General features: G+C 37.6%; 1 protein-coding gene across 1 annotated transcript in view; it reads left to right on the top strand.

Annotated features, from left to right (window-relative positions):
- LOC128986227 (sestrin homolog) overlaps positions 1-25,039 on the top strand; it is a 56,671-nt gene extending 31,632 nt beyond the window's left edge. Inside the window, exons 2-7 of the mRNA XM_054406458.1 lie at positions 255-425; positions 2,364-2,546; positions 4,308-4,730; positions 17,983-18,173; positions 19,974-20,118; positions 22,395-25,039. Coding sequence (XP_054262433.1) covers positions 255-425; positions 2,364-2,546; positions 4,308-4,730; positions 17,983-18,173; positions 19,974-20,118; positions 22,395-22,481 — 1,200 coding nt within the window. The 3' untranslated portion in view covers positions 22,482-25,039. The remainder of the gene's footprint in view (positions 1-254; positions 426-2,363; positions 2,547-4,307; positions 4,731-17,982; positions 18,174-19,973; positions 20,119-22,394) is intronic.
- Positions 25,040-25,683: the final 644 nt, after the last annotated feature.

The raw sequence follows: 25,683 nt of genomic DNA, 5'->3' as shown, positions 1-25,683 counted from the left end.
TGGACTAGTTGAAGTTGTGTTTAAAAAAATGCCCAACCTAATATTAGGTAGCCTATCTAAGTTAAATAGACAAGTAAAATAAAATCCTTATAATACAGTCTGAAGTGAAATAGGAGGACACTTAAGGTCTTGGTGTTATGCCAGGGTTGCTTTAAATATTGAATAGAGTCTATTTTGATTGTATTCCAATAATAATCTTCAAAGTAAGTATGATGAAATGTATTTTAGTTTAAATGATTGATGTCATGTTTCAGACTCATGCGCTGTTGATAGATGCATTTCTGCAGAACAACCGGCTGGACCATGTGACCCAGGTGATGGGCCTACATCCCAAGTATCTGGACGTGTTTCTGAGGACTCAGAACTTCATTCTGCGAGGGGATGGTCCACTACCTTACGACTATAGGCACTATATTGCTATCATGGTAAGTTGCTTAGTCCAGTGTCTACCACATATTTGATTACCCACTGTATTGTCTCCCAATCATAATGTTCAGTCCCGTTTTTGTTTTAACGTTTCATTTTTACTTTTCACTTTGTATGTTCAACTGCAGGATTTGCTTTTATATACAGTGTTGATTGATGTAGAAATAGGGAAAATATTGAGTCCTTCAGTAAGGTATCAGAAGTACACGCAGTTACACATTGAGAATCTTAAATATTAAAAACGTGACAGGGTTTTTTTCTTGATTCTGAATCAACCACTTGGCGGATTTTCATGATTTTTGTGTTGAAAGAAAGATAGTTTTGAAAGGAAATTAATGTTAAAGCCATAATTTTAGTTTGAGGTTTTAGTTTTTTAGAAATTAATTTTAAAAAGTCCAGCACCCGACGCTAACAATGTTAAGACTTAACAGCTGGTTTCTTACTATCATTGAAATGTTTATTATGTTACAAGTTGTTTGTTTAAAATATTGATCGTCTCGGTGTTTGCCTACATACTATTTCACTTTAAAATTTAGTCAGATTCCTACTGTAAAGCATCTGCGATATCAGGAAATGAAGAAGTATTGGTTTATGGTTTATGCCATGAAAATGTTAATTCATCTTTTAATCGTTAAAGATATAAGTGGTTTACATATTGGGTTGATACTTCTTTTCTTGGTGTTCAAATTTGTGTATGTCAACATACAAAATTTGGGTTTGTAATAAAAATTTCAACCGGTGTAGTAGTAGGTCTTAAGAAAAAACTCCAAAATCGATTCATACCATACCATAACCATCCAAGTAGTACTGTAATGTATGGTTCATAAATTTGGACACTGATCAAGAACCGAAAAACCTCATTGCTGGGTTTGAGAATAGAGTGTGGAGAAAATATATGGACCAGTTCAAGATAACTGGAGATTGAGATACAACAAAAGAACAAAGAGCTAAGAGAAATGTATGAACACCAAGATATAGGGGTGTTTTGCCAAAAGTGAAAGGCTCCGATGGAAAGGCTATGATGCATGGTGGAATCGTGGAGAGAAGATACAACAACTTTTAAAAGTGTATTCTAAGGAGTGCCATAAAATATACGACCACTTGGAAGACAAAGAATGAAGTGGAAAGACCAAGTAATGAAAGACATCTCCAGACTGGTATCTAAATTAAAAGAGGCAGGGGTTAGAAGAGGATTAGGCCAGAATCCTCTTAAGGTTTCACTGACCACGGAGGTAAGATAAGGTATGGTAAGTGATAGTATGCAATGGAAGGTGGTATGTAGCTTGAAACCAGTGTGTGTGTGTGAATCAGCCATCAATCTTACTTCAAGGCTTTTTAAATTGACACAATTGCTCTTCCATTGTAAAATTACAGTATAGGTCTATCGAGATAGGCCTTCTCTTGGATGACAGAAACAGGTGGTCACTTGAGATTTGTTTACAAGATGATTTTCCCATGAAACTGTCAGAATTTGTCTTAATGCTTGTAGCTGTTCTGAATTATATCCAGTTTTAATTGACTACTCAATTCCCATAAGTAGGACGTACCAAAAGCTCGTATACTATAAAATCATTACCACAATCGCTTAATCAATATGTTTTAAGCAGGATTGGCTTAAAACATTTACATGTCCCCTGTCAGTGGAGAAGGAGAATTTCCAATTATTAAGCTGGCTACGGTAAAGTAAAGATTACGGTGCTGGTATTGCAGTTGAACTAGCTAGTAGCTCACTTGGCTGCGACGTGAACATGTTGAAGACCTTAATTTACATACAACACTTCTTATGAAACAGCTTTTTCTGTCACCTTTTGTTCATAGTATGGGTTGATGCACCAATTAAACCAGTGAACCTCATAAAGGGAACCTTGTGGGAACCCTTGCAAACCAATTGCAGCCAAAACTTGTTATACTGGCTTATTTTCCTTGTTACTTTGCAGGCTGCTGGGAGACATCAGTGCAGTTACCTGGTGCAGTTGCAGAAACAGGAGTTCCTCATGCAGGGAGGGGACAAGACTTGGCTGAAGGGCTTGGCACACATCCCTCAGAAGCTGCGGAACCTGTACGAGATCAACAAGATTTTGGCTCACCGGCCATGGCTGCTCAACAAGTCCCACATCAAGGTAGAGAACAAATCAATCTTTCTGACGTAGCCACAGAACTTCAATACCTTGGCACTGATAATTAGGTTTATGCAGGCACGATGTTAAACCAATGTGCCGATAAAAAATAAATGTCACTTCTGCCGAGTGTAATCTGGCTAAGTCGATATCCGGTTTAAAGGTGTCCGGATAAGAGGAAGTCTACTGTATATACCATAGATGAGGATAAGCCACTATAAGAAAATTACCATCCAACATGGAGGTAAACCTTTTTACCTAAAAAAAATCTGAACTGGATCCTCATTGATACACTTGGTAAAACATGTTTTTCAATGAATAGCTATCATTTTATGAACAAAATGCTTTGCCAAACTGAACCATGGAGCTCTAGTTGGAAATCCCAGACACTGTAGTTTGAAGGGACTTAAGTGTAACTCTTAAGACTATAAGAGACTTATAACTTGTGTTATATAACACAAGTTATTAAATTGTTTTTTAAACAATCCTTATCAGATTTTTATTCTGTTACTAGTCATGTTTACAAGCAATTGAAAAATCATCTTCCCGGTGCTGAATACAATTTTTAATATATTTTTTAATTAAATTATCATTAGTGAAAGTGACATTTAGACCTTAACTTTTAGAGCAAAGTTAGTTCCCCTGTCAACCCCTACTTATGCAATGTGTATGCAGTTTAACAAAGGAAACTCATCAGTTCTGCTCCAACAAATGCTATCTAATACAGTAGAACCTCGATAGTTCGATACTTTGTGGACCTAGGGGTGTCGAACTATCAAAATGCCGAACTATAGGGAGTAAATGGAGTTTAATATACAGGAAAGTAAAACACAAGTTTAGGCCTATATAGAAATCACCCAAATTTATTAAATACTAAAAAGCTTAACAATTTCACTGTTAATTAGTCTCACGTCAACAATAAATGACAAATTAATATTCAAGTCAGCTTACATCACAATAGTAACCATTAAATATCACTTGACAAAATAGCTCAGCCCATGTTGAACTACATGGAGTTTCGGCCTATCGAAGGTTTACTATTCTAATACTACCTAATCCTATCTAATAATACATCTAATCCTTTATTGAAGCAGGTATTGAGATGTCCTCTGCCCCACATTACTTCACAAATTATAACCGTGTTGGAATTGTAGTTTTATACTTTTGGCAACAATACAGGAAATTATTTTTTGCCTCAATTGTTTTAATTGACTTTCTACTCAAGAATTTTTTCCGGAAAAAAGCTGTAAGCCACCTGCTTAATCAAATGGGATTCCATTACCTACTACTGTACGATAATACATTTTGCCCGACACTAGCTGATTATAATTATTTTTAGACTTTAAAAATCTCATGTGGATATTTTTAGGGATGCACTGTGGAAGCAATGCTCCCTGGTGTGGATTAACATCTGCACTAGTGAGTACTACGACTATCCGCAGTACTATCCTGATAATTAGACCAATTCGTTAATTACAAGGCAAAATAGGTCTCTTAGTTGCCACTGGCTTTATGAGCCATTAATTAACAGCTATGTCTAAGGAATATGTCGGCCTTAGTCACTAACAAAGATTACAAGATCTCATCACATCATTCTACACTCAACTCCATTCATACTTGGCTTAAAATACCTACATTCGTACGGTTGCCATTTCAGAATAAAGTATTAAAGCATTAACAACTTTTTTGTGATCCTTATAACCTTTCTTATTAACTTCTGTCAATTAAATAGTAATATTCATAGCTCAGGTGTTTTTTTGACAGATGTTGACGAAGGGCACAGACAACTGGTCTCTGTCAGAGGTGGTTCACGCCATTGTGTTGTTGGTCCACTTCCACTGTTTGTGCAGCTTCGTGTACGGCTGCGGAGTGAGTGAAGAAGTGGACGCGAGCGAGACGACCGACACCATCAGCTCCGAGGGCTACACTAGTGATATGGACACCGGTGTGGGCGTGGACACACTCATGCAGCGGATGAAAACACTGTCAGAGCAGCAGGAGGAGTTCTCCGCAGAGGAGCGAGCCAAGCGCTTTGAGAGAGTGGAGCTGCAGAGTGTAGAACTAGGCACCAGCGCAGGTCTCCGTATCACGCCGAGCATCGGACACTTTGTGGATGACCCAGACTTTATATACGAGGATTTTGCCAGAAGAGGGGAAGACTCTACGATACCTACGTTTAGAGTTCAGGTATGGAATGTGCAGATTGTTTCTTTTGTTTGCTCTAAAACAACAATCAAATGGTTTAATGTAGGTACTGTAGTTAGGAAATAGTGGGCTAGAAAAACAGAGTAGGGCAAATAGATCAAACTGTGATATATGATGTGGTGTTATAGAAATGTCATAATACTTCTCGTGGAATACTTAGAGAGGATGTTTGAGTTCTCACGCCAGTTAGAAGGGGTGTTTGGGCTTCTCGCACCAGTTAGAAGGGTTAATTGTTTGGGCTTCTCGCACCAGGTAGAGAGGTTGTTTTGGCATCTCGCACCAGTTAGAGAGGGTGTTTGAGCTGTGTTGGTGGCAATAAGAAGGGTGGTAATGTACCTGGGACTTCACAACACTATGGTTGTTGACATAGATGTGAATCATAGGGCCCCTTACCATTACCATTAACATTACCAACTGGCGATCGCTGACCAGATGTCTGGATTGATCTTGTCAGATAAAATTTACTTTTAAAAATTAAATAAACTAATATTTACAATATTTACACTCCATGGCGGCCAGATTCAAAAGTCAATCTGGACAAATTAGTAGTGTGAATATGTCCAGAAGTTAAACAACTTTCCCCATTTAGGCCATGTCCTCACTCCCAAATGCTTGATTCTTCCATAAATCAAGGTATCCATCAAGCTCCCGTAGCAGTCAAACTAGCTAGTTCAAATCTCAGACCTACATAGGGCGGGTTTCCGAGCTCGGGAATACGTAATCCTGGAGTTACTTAATCAGTGAATAAAGTTAGTCATTGAATAAAAAATCGGGTTTCAGAGCTCGCGAACTAACTCCCTAGTCCGCAGACTAGTCTATTCGACGACTAACTTTATTCCCCAACTTCTGGACTACTTATTCTAGGACTAAGGTAGGAATCACGGGGAATTTTAGTTTTTGAGTGGTGGTAGGGGCAGCGGACAGACGAATTTAAGACGATACCTGCCAAAGTTGTTCACGGTCAGCGCTCATACATTAGTGTCTACCACAGAAAACGTACTAACAATTTCTGTGGTGTCTACTCTCTAGTCTGGTTCTAATCACTTATCAGTTGGAATAATGATTCCTTGAGTTTCACTGAAGATGGTAACTAAAAGAAGATATCGTGTTCAAAAACGTATGCCGAAATAAAAAACCCAGTTATGTGAACCATCATTTACAAAAAAAAAACCTGAAGGTTTATTTACTGCTGTTAAGTTTGATAAAAAAAAAAACTTCCCGATTGAAGAATAAGGTGTCAAATGTGTTAGCCTATGCCTTTACTTTGTCCAAGTTATTTTTTTATGAGAATCTAAAAACTGTAGGCATTTGAGATATTAGAGATTGGTTGCGACTTTTGTAATCCTAATGCAAACCCCAATAATTGTCTATTTAAGGTCTTACAATTATTTTGAAATGAATACTGTATGATGATAAAAAACATAAAGGGAAATATTTTATTATTCTTTGAATGCAAATCAACCGTAAAAAATTATCATTATTACAACAATTTGTTGGTTTAACGCTCTAAGAGTAGGCATAGTTATAATTTATCTGCTTAGAATGTATTTGTGTTCTCTGATTGTTTTGCATTTTAACAATTCATCTGGAAGTACAATATGTAGTAGAGATTAAGTAGGTGTCCAAGCAACTTCAGTTAACTTCCAATCATCTGAGCTCCGGTTATCTGAGACTCCAGGTTATCCGAGTTAGCTCACGGCTGAAATATTTGTTATTTAACCAAATTCCAAATTATTATACTAGACTAGCTGCAACCCGCGGGCTTTGCCCCGTTTAACTTCTTAATTTTCAAGATTATCTCGTTCGCATGGCTCAATCACGTCCTGGTTGAAGTTTGTTCGCTACGCTCACTCACCTTTAGGTTGGAGCTCGTTCGCTACGCTCACTCACCTTTAGGTTGGAGCTCGTTCGCTACGCTCACTCACCTTTAGGTTGGAGCTCGTTCGCTGCGCTCACTTGCCTTCAGGTTAGCTCTTTCGCTACGCTAACTCGCCTCCAGGTTGAAGTTCGTTCGCTACGCTCACTCACCTTTTGGTTGCAAATTAGCTGTTGTCATAAATGTAAAAGAAATAATAGTGCTGCACCCTGTTGGTAATCCTTGTAACTTTAATGCTATTGAACATCATAGAACAGAACCAACTTGTTTAATTGAAACAGCTGTTAAGATTCAATAATTCCATTTCTCATAAGGTTAACATGGGAAACTCCAGAGCCACTGGGGCGGAGCCCGAAAGGATTTTTGAAATAAGAATATGCCTATATGTTAATCGGGAATGGGAGCTATCATCATACCAAATTTCAGCCCAATCCGACCAGTATTTTTCGAGTTTACTTTTCCCATACACACATACAGCAACCACCTCTTTTTTATAATAGTATAGATAGATAGATATGAGTTTCAATTGAAAATAATACTAATACAGAAGTCTTTTTTCGTTAGGCATACTGTTAATTTTGGTTAAAAGTATTCCTTAGTAAAATACTGCATTACAGTAGACTATCCGGACTCCTCAGTGCCGAGGCCAGTCCGAATAACGGGGTTTCCGGTTAAACCAACGTCCCCAAAAACTCGTTAAAATGGACCATTTAAATGCATGTAACCCTATGTAACATTATGTACCGCGTATTAAATACGTATTTAGATTTGATAGGCAATATATTATTTTTTTCATACAGTTAAGTTTTTCTTTCTGTCTTCGTTATATTATTATTTTAAAATCTACGTTTAGTACCTTATAATATTAATTTTAGGGACCGTTTGGCCTATTATAGTCTTGAGCATAAATTGTAGATAAACGGGTTTCATTCAAAGATGATTTTGCATATATACTTAAGAGAAAAATAAAATTTTAAGGAAAAATATCAAGAGGAATGAAATTGCCAGTAAATTTTATGACGATTAAGAATTTGGCATTTATATAGATACAACTTCACAAATTGAGTACTTACGCCAAAAGTTAAGTTAGTCCGCCCCTTAATCCTGCCCTTCACCTGGACTAAAAATTGCTCATATTTATTCCTCGAGTTAGTCTTTGTTGCCCAGTTGTGGATTATATATTTGGCTCCGAAACCCGATCGAATAACATTTAATTCGAGGATTAAGTAGCCCGTGACTCCGAAACCCATGAGAGTAATTCAGGGACTATGTAACTCTCGGAATAGACTTAGTCGTTGACTAGCGTAATCCTGGAGCTCCGAAACCCGATTTTTTAGTCCTAGAATAAAAACTGGTTTGAACTGGATTTTAGTCCAGGAATAGCGTTAGTCCCGAGCTCCGAAACCGGCCCATAGTGTTCCTTGCTTCTTCCAGTAATATTCTTGCCAATTTCCACTTCTACAATTAGTCTTGTCATGGTATTTGTAAACATCATGAAAGATAATGATAATTGACGCTACCGCGTGATCTGTGATTAGGTTTCTAAAGGAGAGTGTTCAATTCCCTTTGATTACAGTTTAAAGTTGACAGATGTGTATAAACTATAAAGAATAGTTATTTGTGTAAATAGTGAGCAAAGTGGCACTTTGCTGCACACGAGAGCAACGTTTACGAATGATCTCGAGTGCAGCAAAGGCCTTTTGCACTTGTTTTACACATTATATTTTTCCTACAGTCACTATAAAGCATACAAATAATTAGTCTTTCAAACACTATACAACACGTTTTTAGGTTCAGCTGGCAACACAAATAGGTGCCCTAGAGAAAGTAGTCCCCGGTCCGTATCACTCCACTAGTTTTTCCTCGGCAAGCAATGTGCTCCGCAACTTGAGAAAATAGTTCCGTATATTTTTGTAATTTTCAGTGGTTTCCGCACCTAAAAAAATGCTTTAAAGGTATTTTCTTGTTTATTAAGATCGTAGGAATGTCATAAAAACGTTTAAAAGTCCAGAAAGTTCAGAGATACCTAAAAGAGAACATAAACTATAAACACGAAATTACAGGTTAAATCGTAGTTATAATAGTCAATCAGCTGCTCATAGTATTATTTTCTTTAAGTGTTGCCAACCTATTTCCAAGCGTACACAGATTACGTGCATAATAGAACCACACTGTTTTGTGTTGTTTCGTTGGATTCCTGATGTGCGCCAAAGTATAAACGGTACGACAAAGTATAAATATGCAGCAATTAGCAGCTTTCTGTACTATAAACAGTATAAGGAAGCCAACTTTGTCGGGTGACTGTAGGAAAAAGTATTTAAATGTAGATAATGTGCATGAGTGGTTCAGGTAGTTTGCAGAAGCCAGTACGTATTTTCTATTACCTACAACACACCTACAGCCTACAGCCTATTTACCTACAGCCTGGTCGGTATCAGATTTTCACCAGTTTTCATCGAGAATGTGATTGAACTTGTAGAAACTTTGCTTGCTGATCAGGGTGTTTCAGACTTCCAGGGCTTACCGTATCGTCGATAGTCTTATAGAGGCGTCGTAGCACCTACACACACCCGCTGACTCTTCCTTGGGCACAATTTGTACATCACTGTTTACTTCATTCACCTTCATTGACTTGTGATGGACTTCAATAGCCATTGACTAATATGACCAAGTACATCTTTATCACAGATTGTGAATATTACATGGCGGGAGCGTTAGTTTTCCTCCACAACATTTTTGAATACTATGACGAGACCGATCATCCCAAAGAAGTGGGAACTGGCTAGTGGATGAAGTAGGCCTAAAGGACACAACTTTGGTCTCAGATTAGAACTATCTTGCTTGGCTGCGACGGACAGTCGTCGTAGATTTCTTTAAGATTTATAAATAAAATTAAAGCATAAACATTTTGCAACACCTTTTACTGAAATCATTATCTCATGTTGAAATAAAAATAGTAGGGAGTGAAAATAGGTAAATATAGTCTATAAGCATTCTCCTGGTATCTTAGTTTTATTATTGACACTCATAAACTTTTGACCGTGCATTTTTTAGATTAGTTATTTAATTTATTTTATTTTAGTTAGTAGTTATTATTTTTTAGTTAGTATTTAAAATCCTTAACACAAGGCATTTTGTAATTTTGCCAAAGATATAAGAGTAATAATTGAAATTTTCACTTAAGGAAATTATGTTCTAAAAGCAAATACATTAATCCAAATAACTTATCACATTCCTATTTTTATATAGGTACATTGTACGCAATTCAGCTGCAATTAGTTTTGTTTTTGTTTAGAATGTTATCATGGAAGAAATGGCTCTTGAAGTTGTGCTATTCTTGCTAGAGTAATGACGTATGACTACCATTCCAATAATATGCATTGTACTTATCTCTTATCACATAGTTGTTTTTCAAATTGACTTTTGACCTTCATGAATAGATTTTTATTTGGGTACCATTAACCTATTTCCTTCTCGGTTTTAACACTATTTTTTATTTGGATTTATGATGTTCATTTTACAACTTTTATCTCAGTTTTGGGAGGGAAAAAGTTTTTTGTATTGTGTTATAAGTAAATAAGTCATAAGTCATTAATTCAGCCAAATCAACCAAATACAATTAGTGTTAGCCATGTCAAAATAAACTTAAATAAACTGAGGTAAAACTAATTTACACACCTTCTTAGGTAGTAACATTTGCAAAACTTTTTATTGGTTGTGACTACCAGCTGAAAAATCCTGGACGCTGTAATACACCTTATTTAAGAGCGATCTCTTCACTCAAGTGTTGTAAGCACTTTTAATATTTTAGAAAGTGTTTTCAATTAAATAAAAAAACCTTCTTTTTAATAAATTGAACATTGCAATGTTTTGTTCCATTTTATCACAATACACAGTCCACCTTCACTTAACCAACCCATACAAGAATGGGCTTTGGCTTAGGTCAGATAACTTAACCTAATGAGGGGATTCTGACTTAGGGGAGGTACGAATGAGGCATTTAGTTCAAAATTCCTCCGTGAACAGCGCTGTAGTAGAGACAACTTTGGCAATGAAGGTTTACTAATCGCAAAAATAGTTCTGTTAATAAAATAAAATTATAAATGTCTCAAATTCAATTTTATTATTTTTTAATTATAAAATTAAACTATCATAACCTAACCGAACTAACCAAACTTGTTGATAAAGAAATAATATAACAAAAGTTTAGTAATCGGAAAAATAATTCTGTTTATTAAATAAAACTAGAATTTGCTCAATTAAAATTTTATAATGACTTAATAATAAAATTAAACTGTAATAACCGAACCAAACCAGCCAAACTTGCTGATAATAAAAAAATCTTGGACAAAAAGTTAATGTTACCAGCGGGATTCGAACCCGGGACCTACAGTATATCAGCCAGGCACGCTAACCAATAGACCACCGAGGCCGATGGCTATCGATCGTTTTGTTACGGTAATGACGTTCCCTCAGCTAATAAGAAGCCCACAGCTGTCATCGTAGCCTCTTCTATACCTCCCCTGAGTAAATACCATTATAATGGGTAAATTTGAAACCATTTCAAATACTAATGTAAGAAATTAAAATGTATTTAGCATATAATTGAAAAACAGAATTTGGAAAATTGCTATGCTTAGTTATGTAAATTTTATCATAAAATATACTGTAATCAAGTGACAGTGGAAGTATGCTGGTGACGTAATTGTCAATTTACCATGCCATAGCAAGACAATCTTTCTTGGAAATAAGAATACTTTGATAGGAAAACCAGACAACAAATAATTGTAGCCCACACAATTTAACTGAAACAAGCTGTTGGCCCGTCCAGGAATCGACAATTGAGTAGTCAATTACAACAGCTGAATATAATTCAGAACAGCTAGTTTACTCGCATAAAGACAAATTCTGGAAGTTTTAATGGGTAAATCATCTTGTAAAAAAATGTCATGACCACTTATTTCTTTCATTCGAGTATATGCCTATAGGATATGCATTTTAGATATGATAATTTTACAATAAAACAGCAATTGTGTCGATTTGTAAAACCTGGAAGTGAGATTGGTGGCTGATTCACACACACTGGTCTTAAATAAAGTAGATACATACCACCTTCCATTGTATATAATCACATACCGTCCGTACCGTACTTTATCTTACCTCCAGGGCCACTGAAACCATACAGTACTAATTGGATGGTTATGGTATTGTATGAATCGTATTTGTTTTCACTGACAACCTGCAATTTATTCAGTTTTCTAGAGACCTAGTACACCGGTTGACATTTTCATTTTCACACTCACATTCAAACATCAAGAAAAGGAAGTACTAACTCGTAAACCACTTTTATCTTGAACGATTAAGGGTGTAATAACGGCATGGCTCACAGGCGCTGGGAGTGTGTTAGTTCCAGTGTTGGCCACTACGCGCGCAACGTGTATTTAACCAAACTCAGTGAATAGAGCAAACCCACCATCACCGTGAGCCTCTCTTGGAGTAGTAGTGAGAGCTAGTTGTATGTCTGTCTCACTCTCACAGTCACTAACCTAATGTTGTACTCCTGGATGGGCGCTCTCGCTCTGAGCTGCGGCAGGCCACCGTGGCATATACACTCTTGTTTATTATACAATATTAACATTTACTACATACTCATTTGGTAGACAAGAAGAAGGGGATTTTGCATAAAATAAATAAATAAAAATCCTTAGGGGTGATTTTTTTGCTGCAAGAGTTGACATACTAAAATTTGTGTTACATTTTTCACACATATTTCAAAAGTAGAGTGCTGGTACTTTTCTTCAAATTTATAACCGACAAAACCAAGTGTACTACAAATTGTAGACATTTTATTGCCTACGTGGAAATATGTTTGATTTGTTACCCCATCTAAAGAAATAAATATACAACATTGGAAAATATCGATAAATGTACACTAATTATTTGAAACGCAGAAAAAATCTCAAATATAACATATAACTGTGTAATAAGCCAAGACTGTTATATTATAAAGGTTATACTAACCTCTATTTTTGCCCGAATCGAGGCAATTAACCTGAGCAGCAGTTTATCTTGGGTCTACTGTAACAAGTGATCCTTATGTCCAATGGCCCTTGTGTTTCAGGACTACTCGTGGGATGACCCTAGTGAATCGTCTGTACAATGACGTAGGCAACTTGCCATTGATCCTGGATCTACAACAACATGTAATCCTTATGTCCAATGGTCCTTGTGTTTCAGGACTACTCGTGGGATGACCCTAGTGAACTGTCTGTACAATGACGTAGGCAACTTGCCATTGATCCTGGATCTACTACAACATGTAATCCTTATGTCCAATGGTCCTTGTGTTTCAGGACTACTCGTGGGATGACCCTTGTGAACCGTCTGTACAATGACGTAGGCAACTTGCCATTGATCCTGGATCTACTACAACATGTAATCCTTATGTCCAATGGTCCTTGTGTTTCAGGACTACTCGTGGGATGACCCTTGTGAACCGTCTGTACAATGACGTAGGCAACTTGCCATTGATCCTGGACCTACTACAACATGTAATCCTTATGTCCAATGGTCCTTGTGTTTCAGGACTACTCGTGGGATGACCCTAGTGAACCGTCTGTACAATGACGTAGGCAACTTGCCATTGATCCTGGATCTACTACAACATGTAATCCTTATGTCCAATGGCCCATGTGTTTCAGGACTACTCGTGGGATGACCCTAGTGAACCGTCTGTACAATGACGTAGGCAACTTGCCATTGATCCTGGATCTACTACAACATGTAATCCTTATGTCCAATGGTCCTTGTGTTTCAGGACTACTCGTGGGATGACCCTAGTGAACCGTCTGTACAATGACGTAGGCAACTTGCCATTGATCCTGGATCTACTACAACATGTAATCCTTATGTCCAATGCTCCTTGTGTTTCAGGACTACTCGTGGGATGACCCTAGTGAACCGTCTGTACAATGACGTAGGCAACTTGCCATTGATCCTGGATCTACTACAACATGTAATCCTTATGTCCAATGGTCCTTGTGTTTCAGGACTACTCGTGGGATGACCCTTGTGAACCGTCCTCAAATGACGTAGGCAACTTGCCATTGATCCTGGATCCTACTACAATATGTATTCCTTTTGTCCAATGGTCCTTGTGTTTCAGGACTACTCGTGGGATGACCCTAGTGAATCGTCTGTACAATGACGTAGGCAACTTGCCATTGATCCTGGATCTACAACAACATGTAATCCTTATGTCCAATGGTCCTTGTGTTTCAGGACTACTCGTGGGATGACCCTAGTGAACTGTCTGTACAATGACGTAGGCAACTTGCCATTGATCCTGGATCTACTACAACATGTAATCCTTATGTCCAATGGTCCTTGTGTTTCAGGACTACTCGTGGGATGACCCTTGTGAACCGTCTGTACAATGACGTAGGCAACTTGCCATTGATCCTGGATCTACTACAACATGTAATCCTTATGTCCAATGGTCCTTGTGTTTCAGGACTACTCGTGGGATGACCCTTGTGAACCGTCTGTACAATGACGTAGGCAACTTGCCATTGATCCTGGACCTACTACAACATGTAATCCTTATGTCCAATGGTCCTTGTGTTTCAGGACTACTCGTGGGATGACCCTAGTGAACCGTCTGTACAATGACGTAGGCAACTTGCCATTGATCCTGGATCTACTACAACATGTAATCCTTATGTCCAATGGCCCATGTGTTTCAGGACTACTCGTGGGATGACCCTAGTGAACCGTCTGTACAATGACGTAGGCAACTTGCCATTGATCCTGGATCTACTACAACATGTAATCCTTATGTCCAATGGTCCTTGTGTTTCAGGACTACTCGTGGGATGACCCTAGTGAACCGTCTGTACAATGACGTAGGCAACTTGCCATTGATCCTGGATCTACTACAACATGTAATCCTTATGTCCAATGCTCCTTGTGTTTCAGGACTACTCGTGGGATGACCCTAGTGAACCGTCTGTACAATGACGTAGGCAACTTGCCATTGATCCTGGATCTACTACAACATGTAATCCTTATGTCCAATGGTCCTTGTGTTTCAGGACTACTCGTGGGATGACCCTTGTGAACCGTCCTCAAATGACGTAGGCAACTTGCCATTGATCCTGGATCCTACTACAATATGTATTCCTTTTGTCCAATGGTCCTTGTGTTTCAGGACTACTCGTGGGATGACCCTAGTGAACCGTCTGTACAATGACGTAGGCAACTTGCCATTGATCCTGGATCTACTACAACATGTAATCCTTATGTCCAATGGTCCTTGTGTTTCAGGACTACTCGTGGGATGACCCTAGTGAACCGTCTGTACAATGACGTAGGCAACTTGCCATTGATCCTGGATCTACTACAACATGTAATCCTTATGTCCAATGGCCCTTGTGTTTCAGGACTACTCGTGGGATGACCCTAGTGAACCGTCTGTACAATGACGTAGGCAACTTGCCATTGATCCTGGATCTACTACAACATGTAATCCTTATGTCCAATGGTCCTTGTGTTTCAGGACTACTCGTGGGATGACCCTTGTGAACCGTCTGTACAATGACGTAGGCAACTTGCCATTGATCCTGGATCTACTACAACATGTAATCCTTATGTCCAATGGCCCTTGTGTTTCAGGACTACTCGTGGGATGACCCTAGTGAACCGTCTGTACAATGACGTAGGCAACTTGCCATTGATCCTGGATCCTACTACAATATGTATTCCTTATGTCCAATGGTCCTTGTGTTTCAGGACTACTCGTGGGATGACCCTAGTGAACCGTCTGTACAATGACGTAGGCAACTTGCCATTGATCCTGGATCTACTACAACATGTAATCCTTATGTCCAATGCTCCTTGTGTTTCAGGACTACTCGTGGGATGACCCTAGTGAACCGTCTGTACAATGACGTAGGCAACTTGCCATTGATCCTGGATCTACTACAACATGTAATCCTTATGTCCAATGGTCCTTGTGTTTCAGGACTACTTGTGGGATGACCCTAGTGAACCGTCTGTACAATGACGTAGGCAACTTGCCATTGATCCTGGATCTACTACAACATGTAATCCTTATGTCCAATGCTCCTTGTGTTTCAGGACTACTCGTGGGATGACCCTAGTGAACCGTCTGTACAATGACGTAGGCAACTTGCCATTGATCCTGGATCTACTACAACATGTAATCCTTATGTCCAATGGCCCATGTGTTTCAGGACTACTCGTGGGATGACCCTAGTGAACCGTCTGTACAATGACGTAGGCAACTTGCCATTGATCCTGGATCTACTACAACATGTAATCCTTATGTCCAATGGTCCTTGTGTTTCAGGACTACTCGTGGGATGACCCTAGTGAACTGTCTGTACAATGACGTAGGCAACTTGCCATTGATCCTGGATCTACTACAACATGTAATCCTTATGTCCAATGGTCCTTGTGTTTCAGGACTACTCGTGGGATGACCCTAGTGAACCGTCTGTACAATGACGTAGGCAACTTGCCATTGATCCTGGATCTACTACAACATGTAATCCTTATGTCCAATGGTCCTTGTGTTTCAGGACTACTCGTGGGATGACCCTTGTGAACCGTCTGTACAATGACGTAGGCAACTTGCCATTGATCCTGGATCTACTACAACATGTAATCCTTATGTCCAATGGCCCTTGTGTTTCAGGACTACTCGTGGGATGACCCTTGTGAACCGTCTGTACAATGACGTAGGCAACTTGCCATTGATCCTGGACCTACTACAACATGTAATCCTTATGTCCAATGGTCCTTGTGTTTCAGGACTACTCGTGGGATGACCCTAGTGAACCGTCTGTACAATGACGTAGGCAACTTGCCATTGATCCTGGATCTACTACAACATGTAATCCTTATGTCCAATGCTCCTTGTGTTTCAGGACTACTCGTGGGATGATCCTAGTGAACCGTCTGTACAATGACGTAGGCAACTTGCCATTGATCCTGGATCTACTACAACATGTAATCCTTATGTCCAATGGTCCTTGTGTTTCAGGACTACTCGTGGGATGACCCTTGTGAACCGTCCTCAAATGACGTAGGCAACTTGCCATTGATCCTGGATCCTACTACAATATGTATTCCTTATGTCCAATGGTCCTTGTGTTTCAGGACTACTCGTGGGATGACCCTAGTGAACCGTCTGTACAATGACGTAGGCAACTTGCCATTGATCCTGGATCTACTACAACATGTAATCCTTATGTCCAATGGTCCTTGTGTTTCAGGACTACTCGTGGGATGACCCTAGTGAACCGTCTGTACAATGACGTAGGCAACTTGCCATTGATCCTGGATCTACTACAACATGTAATCCTTATGTCCAATGGTCCTTGTGTTTCAGGACTACTCGTGGGATGACCCTTGTGAACCGTCCTCAAATGACGTAGGCAACTTGCCATTGATCCTGGATCTACTACAACATGTAATCCTTATGTCCAATGGTCCTTGTGTTTCAGGACTACTCGTGGGATGACCCTTGTGAACCGTCCTCAAATGACGTAGGCAACTTGCCATTGATCCTGGATCCTACTACAATATGTATTCCTTATGTCCAATGGTCCTTGTGTTTCAGGACTACTCGTGGGATGACCCTAGTGAACCGTCTGTACAATGACGTAGGCAACTTGCCATTGATCCTGGATCTACTACAACATGTAATCCTTATGTCCAATGGTCCTTGTGTTTCAGGACTACTCGTGGGATGACCCTAGTGAACCGTCTGTACAATGACGTAGGCAACTTGCCATTGATCCTGGATCTACTACAACATGTAATCCTTATGTCCAATGGTCCTTGTGTTTCAGGACTACTCGTGGGATGACCCTTGTGAACCGTCCTCAAATGACGTAGGCAACTTGCCATTGATCCTGGATCTACTACAACATGTAATCCTTATGTCCAATGGTCCTTGTGTTTCAGGACTACTCGTGGGATGACCCTAGTGAACCGTCTGTACAATGACGTAGGCAACTTGCCATTGATCCTGGATCTACTACAACATGTAATCCTTATGTCCAATGGTCCTTGTGTTTCAGGACTACTCGTGGGATGACCCTTGTGAACCGTCTGTACAATAACGTAGGCAACTTGCCATTGATCCTGGATCCTACTACAATATGTATTCCTTATGTCCAATGGTCCTTGTGTTTCAGGACTACTCGTGGGATGACCAAGGTTACTCCCTAGTGAACCGTCTGTACAATGACGTAGGCAACTTGCGGTTGATCCTGGATCTACTACAACATGTGATCGTGATCCCTATGTCCAATGGTCCTTGTGTTTCAGGACTACTCGTGGGATGACCAAGGTTACTCCCTAGTGAACCGTCTGTACAATGACGTAGGCAACTTGCTGGATGACAAGTTCAAAACAGCCTACAACCTGACGTACTACACGATGGGAGGTCGCAGGGATGTAGACACATCACGGTTCCGTCGTGCCATCTGGAACTACATCCACTGTATGTTCGGCATCATGTGAGTGCAGTCACAGTATTGGCCTGATTACAGCTAGCAATTCCTACCAGAAAAGTCCCAAACAATTTTTTTGCCACCCTAAACATTGGCAGTAGAAATAAACAAAACAATAGATTTAAATTATATAATTAATATTTAAGCTTGTAAAAGTATTGTATTTAAGTAGGTATGTAAAAACTTTCTAAATGTGCTTAAAAACCTAAATAGATTGCTTGAAATGCCTAAATTCTAAATACCCCCGCCGCAGCAAACCTGCAGACTTAGCGAATTTCCATTTGCCTGATTGGATTTAAACTAAAATGTCTCCTTAAAAATATCACATTTATTCCCTATTTAAACAGAATTAGTTTAATGAGTACCTACTTAGGTTTGCTGCAACAGGGAGGGTAAAAAAGTTTTTTTTTATGTAAAATATTAATAGGTACTGCGGTTTAGTAAGAAATTCATGTATTTTCCAAATTTGATCAAAATATGTTCATAAACAAGCAAACTACAACAGTTGACTTATTCTCCATAAGACTAACATGGGAATTTTAAAATTACAATTTTTTTGAATTTTCTCCGTAACAATTAGGCGCATAATAACGCTTCAATATACTAAATTATTTGTTTTTTTAAGCTCTACAAAATGGTTTAAAAAGAAATTGTGAAATTTTGTGTTTTTAGGGTCAAAAATGGGAAAAACCTATTTTTACCCCATAAAACCCCCCATAAACCCCCGTTCCCATAGTCTGATCATGCTGGTTCGCGAACTCATTCAAGTTTATCCCGCCTTACACCTTCAAACCAAATTTTACCAAAATCGGACAAAAATTACTCAAGTTATCGTGCGGATGGACACACACATATATATATATATATATATATATATATATATATATATCTATATATAGATATATAAAAATTTGAACGAATGGTGTTTTTGGCCTCTGGGGACATCAAAATGAAAAAGTAAATCGGTCCCGGGCTTAGGTCTTACCATGAGACCTACGGTAATAGCTACTTCCCTATAGGGAAATTCGCTAAAAGATTGTAACTCAATATTAAAATTAAAATTCCTCAGCAGACCTTTCCATCCATCCCAGTTAGAAAGCTAAAACTAAGCCCATAAGATAAAGTATTTCCTTGTGGAAGCACTGAATAATATGTAAACAGCCAAAACGTTGATCCATATAGTTTTTTTTAATATAACCAAAACGTTTTACAACACAGATTTAGGTGGGACGGTGGCCAAGTCGGTTTGCGTGACAGACTACGAATCCAAGGCAGGAATGTCTGTATGTACTGTACTGGCTCATCTTTTGCTTTGCTGGATACGTTCCACGCGTATGTGGACGGGCAAATGCAAGGTTGAAAAAACCGCCAACTTTTCTTTGAAAAATAAATAAATTTTCTTGTTTCTTGTAGTAGCATAACTAAGCAAATTTCTAGATTCGTCCCAATTTCTTTTTAAATGGGCAGGGATTTAGGTATAGATTTCCATAAAGAAGCTGTCCACAGAGCTAGATTCAGATCATCACACAATTAAAGAAAAAGTTAAAGTTACAAACTATTTTTCAGAAAACAATATTTTATAAATAAATATGGATGCTGTGTAGTATTTGCTATCACACAATTGTCTATGGTCAGAGGGTAATAAGTAGGATGGGGAGAAAAGTCATGGTTCTAGGTAGATTAGAACTATAATACTTTTTAGGTACCTCAAGTTTTAGAAATCAAGCACTGTACACAAGTAAAATGTTTTTCTTTGTTTAGAATGTTATATACCGGTATTTCAGTTATCTATCCCTGTTGTTCCAGGCATGACGACTACAACTATGGAGAAGTGAACCATCTGCTGGAGAGGTCTCTGAAATCCTTTATCAAATCAACTTGTTGTTTCCCCGAGCGCACAACCAAGGCTGATTATGACAGGGTCCTTAGAGAGTTTAAACACAGTGAGAAGGTAAACAATCTATGTTGTTAATCTACTGTACTAAAGGTCAATTCACACATATTAGTTACGGTACGTAGCAGGTCAGTCACGTCACAGTAAAAAAAAATTATTCTTTACCGTTAATAGATTTTCTATTGCGCTTTCTACACTGATCCGATGCAGTTCCATCAGTCGCTCTGCTGGCGTCAGTCAGTCAATTTCAGATTTCTTCTCACCGATATTTTTGGATTGTTGCCTGACAGACGAGTTTGAGGTTCGAAAATATTATTTTTTATATTTAAATTATTGTGTTTCTATTATTAGTATCATCAAGATGGACAAAGAAAATTTGATAGAATATTGTGTTTTAATTTTTTGTATGTTTGTAACATCACTGGAAATAAAGTGATGGAAGACTGACTAAAACCTGACGGTTTGACTGAGAAATTGCGGATACAACTGAGACTGAACTGTGATGGAATGGTGACTGAACTGATATTTGTGAATCAACCTAAATGGGGAAACCAGCATTCTTCCAACAATTAATTATTGTCCTTCATTTTTGGTTGTGGTGTTCCCAGACCAACTGATTGACAATTGAAAAAAAAGATTAAACACATTATTGTTGCCCTGTGGTCCAAGGTTTGTCCAACTGGATTATGCTTCTTTTGTCACGAATGCCATCGTCGGATCTGTATAACATTCCTTATATACTAGTTCCTAACCTTCATTTCATTCAGGGAAGAATAGTTATTAGTTATGGATCCAACAATGGCGTTCATGCCGAAATACACATAATACAGTAGGACAAACCTTGGACCATAAGGCGAGAATCAGGTATTTTAAACATTTTTTTTTTTAGATTAATTATTGTCCTAGTAATGAATGCACCAATAATTACCAATTTTGTACTGATGTTAATACTTTATTTGTATTAAACACAGGATGTTAGTTCTTAAATCTTTACTGTAAAACTGTTTGGGTTACGGTTATTATTGTAAATTCAGCAGTTAATTAATTCAAAGTTCGGAACTAAATTACTTTGGGGATTGACCTAATGCATTTTACTGGACCCTACCATAATCTTGAATTAACAAAATCCACATACCACCTTTGCTTACAAATGTCACATGTAATAGTTGCCACCAGTGATGTCACAACATACAGTACTTCTTGAGACAAACTAGTGCTGTTCTTCTAATGATCTCCAGAGACTATTTTGTGTTGGAGGTAAAACTGCTAATTCTATTCAAAAATTTCAGTATTCCGCTATTTTTGACAAATCAGTATTGTATAGTTCAAACAATAAAGAGTGAGTAATCTGAGTCTTGGAACAACATCCACAACAGCATGCAGGTTTTTCGAGTACATTTAAAAGGGATATTTGTAGAGCTAAACAAAAATTGCAGCATTTGGTGTTTCCTGGAGTTTGTTCTGCAGTATGTTACAGGATGGTTACAGCAATTATTAATAATCTAAAGGCAAAGCCCTCACTGACTCACTGACTCACTCACTCACTCACTCACTCATCACTAATTCTCCCACTTCCCATTTACCTAGGAGGCTGAAATTCGGTACACCGATTCTTTGGGCATTAAATAGGAAAACTAAGTAGTTTTTATTCTGATAGGGCTTTCGGGCTCCGCCCTATTTGCTCTGGAGTTTCCCATGTTAACCTTATGATTTTTCATATTTATAAGGAATTAATAAATCTTAACAGCTGTTTCAATTAAACAAGTTGGTTCTGTTCTATGATGTTCAATAGCATTAAAGTTACAAGAACAGAGTGCAGCACCATTATTTTTTTTTATTTATGACAACAGCTAATTTGCAACCAAAAGGTGAGTGAGCGTAGCGAACGAACTTCAACCTGGAGTTGAGTTAGCGTAGCGAATGAGCTAATGTGAAGGCAAGTGAGCGCAGCGAACAAGCTCCAACCTAAAGGTGAGTGAGCGTAGCGAACGAACTTCAACCAGGACGTGATTGGGCCATGCGAATACTTATGAAGTTAAACGGGGCAAAGCCCGCGGGTACAGCTAGTTGTTCTATAAGCAGCAATTGCACTTGTTGCTTTTCATTATAGAAGAGTGTTTTTGACAGCTGTTCCTATGCCAAAAATCATAAAAGAAAGACTCATAACTTTTAACCCAGATAAATCTATTATAAAAGATCAAATAATTATCTTTAGATTATGGATCAAACTTTTGATGCTTATAGTCATTATACTAGATCTTTCAGGCCTTATTCTCTATATTTAAGATGTTTGTATAATGTGAAGGTCTACATACTCTTGTCTACATTTTCAGGTCCATGTGAACATAATGGTGTTAGAAGCTCGTATGCAGGCAGAGTTACTGTACGCACTTCGAGTCATCATGAGATACATGACGTAACACAGTCCCTACAACATCTTGTGTATAGAACTATGTTAACCAATTCGATTTTAAGGGTCATTATATGATTTAGTTTCAAAATGTGATTTGTGGCGTACGATTTAAGCCTGGTCATAATGTGTTTTGTACGTGAAGATTTATATTTTAGAATGCGTTAATTTTAATCAATACTCTTTTTTTATGTGTTAAGACGTGTACCAAACAGTATGCTAGTAAATTTTGCTCCCAAACAATAAACTTAAAAATAAGCTATAAAGATTGTAAAGCAGAAAAATGGCCCAGAAAATTAAAGAAGTGTCTTTCATTCCTACTGACTGTTGGTCAAAACTTTGTAATGACCATAATCTAAAAAGAAATCATTTTTCTGCAGAAACACAATCACATCATAGATAGTTTACTTTTGAATGAAGATTGTTTCATACTTAAATTGGTCATTGGAAAGTCAATACTAAATTTCTAATGTATACCTGGTTATTTTTCTCTTGTTCCGATGTTTTTCTTAGCATTTTACCATACTGGTTTGTATAAGACCTAATAATTATAAACAAAAAATCCTGCCTAGTAAGAATCACTGTAAAGGCCAAAGGGTTTACATTATTTCAATTAATTTTCATTATCATTTCAGATTTATTTATTCTCATCTCACTTTATCTAAACCTCATCTTAGCAGATTTTCAAGTTGAATATTTCACTATTTAACGCACAACTTTTGTAACATAGGGAGATCGACAAAACTTTGTCTTGATACTTTTTGAAACAAGAAAACCATTGATGTTTGAGCTTGTAGTATTGAAGTATTATGGTCCAGGAGAACCAGTAGTTGCCTGATCTCAACACCCTTCTCCTGTCATTTAGATTTAGTACATCGTATTTTTATTAATTTGTTGCATAAACTTCATGACTAATTGCTTCCTCATCTACAGTATAATTTGAAATAGAATTTAAAATGTTCATGATTGATATAGTTTTTTGTTAGTAAAAATTTAATTCAAACCAACTGTCATTGTAAAATAGGGGGTTATTCAAATTAAATTATTACAAACTTCTTAATTGATAAACTTGAAAAACAAAATCAAAATTTGATTTACTTTCATTGTAGAATGCATGGTCTTAGGAATTGATGCCTGGCAAATGATTATGACCTTTTGCATCATCAAATAATGTAAATCACATCAATAAACCAATTTCAAGTATTTAAGTCATAGCTATTATCAGGTTTCTGTTACAGGGTTAAAGCATATTGGCCTGCTAAGCTATTGGGGATTATAAAATACATAAAAAAATTCTGCATGTTTATTGCATTTTTATAGCAACAATGTTTGTTTTCAAAAATATCCTTTGTAGCTTGAATAATTGAGTCAAATAAATTGATAGAAGCTTTTGTAACACAGTTACAAAACCATTAACATCAGTTTGGTGTGTATTTATGAGAGGATTGTGAATTTCTGACAAAATCAATTCAAAGATTTGAGCATCAATAATAACCCAATTAGCATTGCCTTTCTGCTGCCTTGTCCAAACCCTGTTTGTAATTAGTGTCAAATACTTTATGACTTGATTTTAACTAGAATCAGAAATACTTATGTATTTTAGGACAGGGGACTCCAAACTATGGCTCATGTTGGCATGAGCAATGTGTGATATGATTGTAGCCGTATTTTCGGGCCTTATTTTCCAATATATTTCTCTGTCTCTATCTTAAATAATATTGGACCGACAATAACTTGAAAAATTAAAATGTTTGTTTGATGGTAATTGTTATGGTAGCAATTTTATTTTATACCAATTCATTATTTGTTTGTAGTGGTTGTTTTGCACATTATATTTTAGCGATGAGGGATATCTCTCTACACGTAATCACTTTTAAGAATAATCTGTTAGGTATTTTCTTAATTATTTTACTAAGCTTTCGGATTTTGTATAAACCAACAGGAAAATAACAACTCAAAATTACACCAACCCGAAAAAGGGGTTTTGCTTTTAAACCCCCAAGAGAAAAAGTTTAATCTCATTGGGTTTCAGATTGTAAGCAAGAGATTAAACCTTTTTCTTTGTCAAAATAATTAAAATGTCCACTTTGCAAGTAACGTTTTGCAAAAATTTTCAGGGAGGGCCCCCCTCTACCCTTGGTGGGTATTCCATACCCCCCAGTAATCATGGCCTGGCTGGCCTCCAAGGTATTAAAATCTGGCACTTACGGTAACAATGTTGGAGACCCCTGTTTTAGGATAACAAAATCTTATACTCTGTTAAGAAACATTTTACCTATGTGAATTACTAAGTGAATATTTTTATATGAGCACTCTGGTCAGAAGTTTATCAGAACATCACACGCGTGACTGTGATGAAGTTCTCGTCTTTTCTTGTGATAGTAGACTTTTTAGCTGTTATGTTAAGTCATCTTGTCATTACTCATGTTTTTATCTGTTTTAAAAATGTTAGCGATTTTGTATATTTAAAAACATTGTTAAATATTTTGTCACAGAAACAAAAATTTATTACTGTTAAGCTAATGTGTCAAACAAGTGGCATTTTCAAAATTAAAAAATATAATTTTATTGCCGTTTGTGGGATTTATCTCTTCCCTAACTTATTCTTATTTGTCAATTTTAAGAACAGTTCTCATTTGTACAGTTGGAGAACAAAAGTATAATGTGATTAAAATTCAAATGTAACAACAACATGTATGAAAGAAAAGTGATCACAAACCGGTGTAAGGCAAGATTTAAGAAATATTAACACATTTGAGATGTCATGCGCCCAACTGCATATTGTCTCATTTAGTGTATTGCCTTCCGGTATAAGTATACGAGATGTCAAGTACCTTTTTCTGTCCAAGTAATCTTAAAGTTGTCTATAATACGACCGGTTTTGACATCTATGGCGTCATTGTCAAGTTGGACGTAAAATCTATGGCTCATAGGAGGTCGTTATAAGTCTAAAAAAAAAAAAAAAACTTAACACAAACAAAACCCTGTAAAATGCATGGCTATACAACTTCTCATTACAACACAGCGGCGGGCACAGTTATACAGTGGCAGATAACCCAAACAAAACCCTGTAAAATGCATGGCTATACAACTTCTCATTACAACACAGCGGCGGGTACAGTTATACAGTGGCGGATAACACAAACAAAACCCTGTAAAATGCATGGCTATACAACTTCTCATTACAACACAGCGGCGGGCACAGTTATACA

Source organism: Macrosteles quadrilineatus, unplaced genomic scaffold (genome assembly GCF_028750875.1).
Source record: "Macrosteles quadrilineatus isolate MER2022 unplaced genomic scaffold, UCM_ALF_1.0 Scaffold_2__2_contigs__length_208266976, whole genome shotgun sequence".
Lineage (NCBI taxonomy): Eukaryota > Metazoa > Arthropoda > Insecta > Hemiptera > Cicadellidae > Macrosteles > Macrosteles quadrilineatus.
Note: the sequence above shows the minus strand (reverse complement) of the source record. Positions and strands in the feature narration are given on the sequence as shown.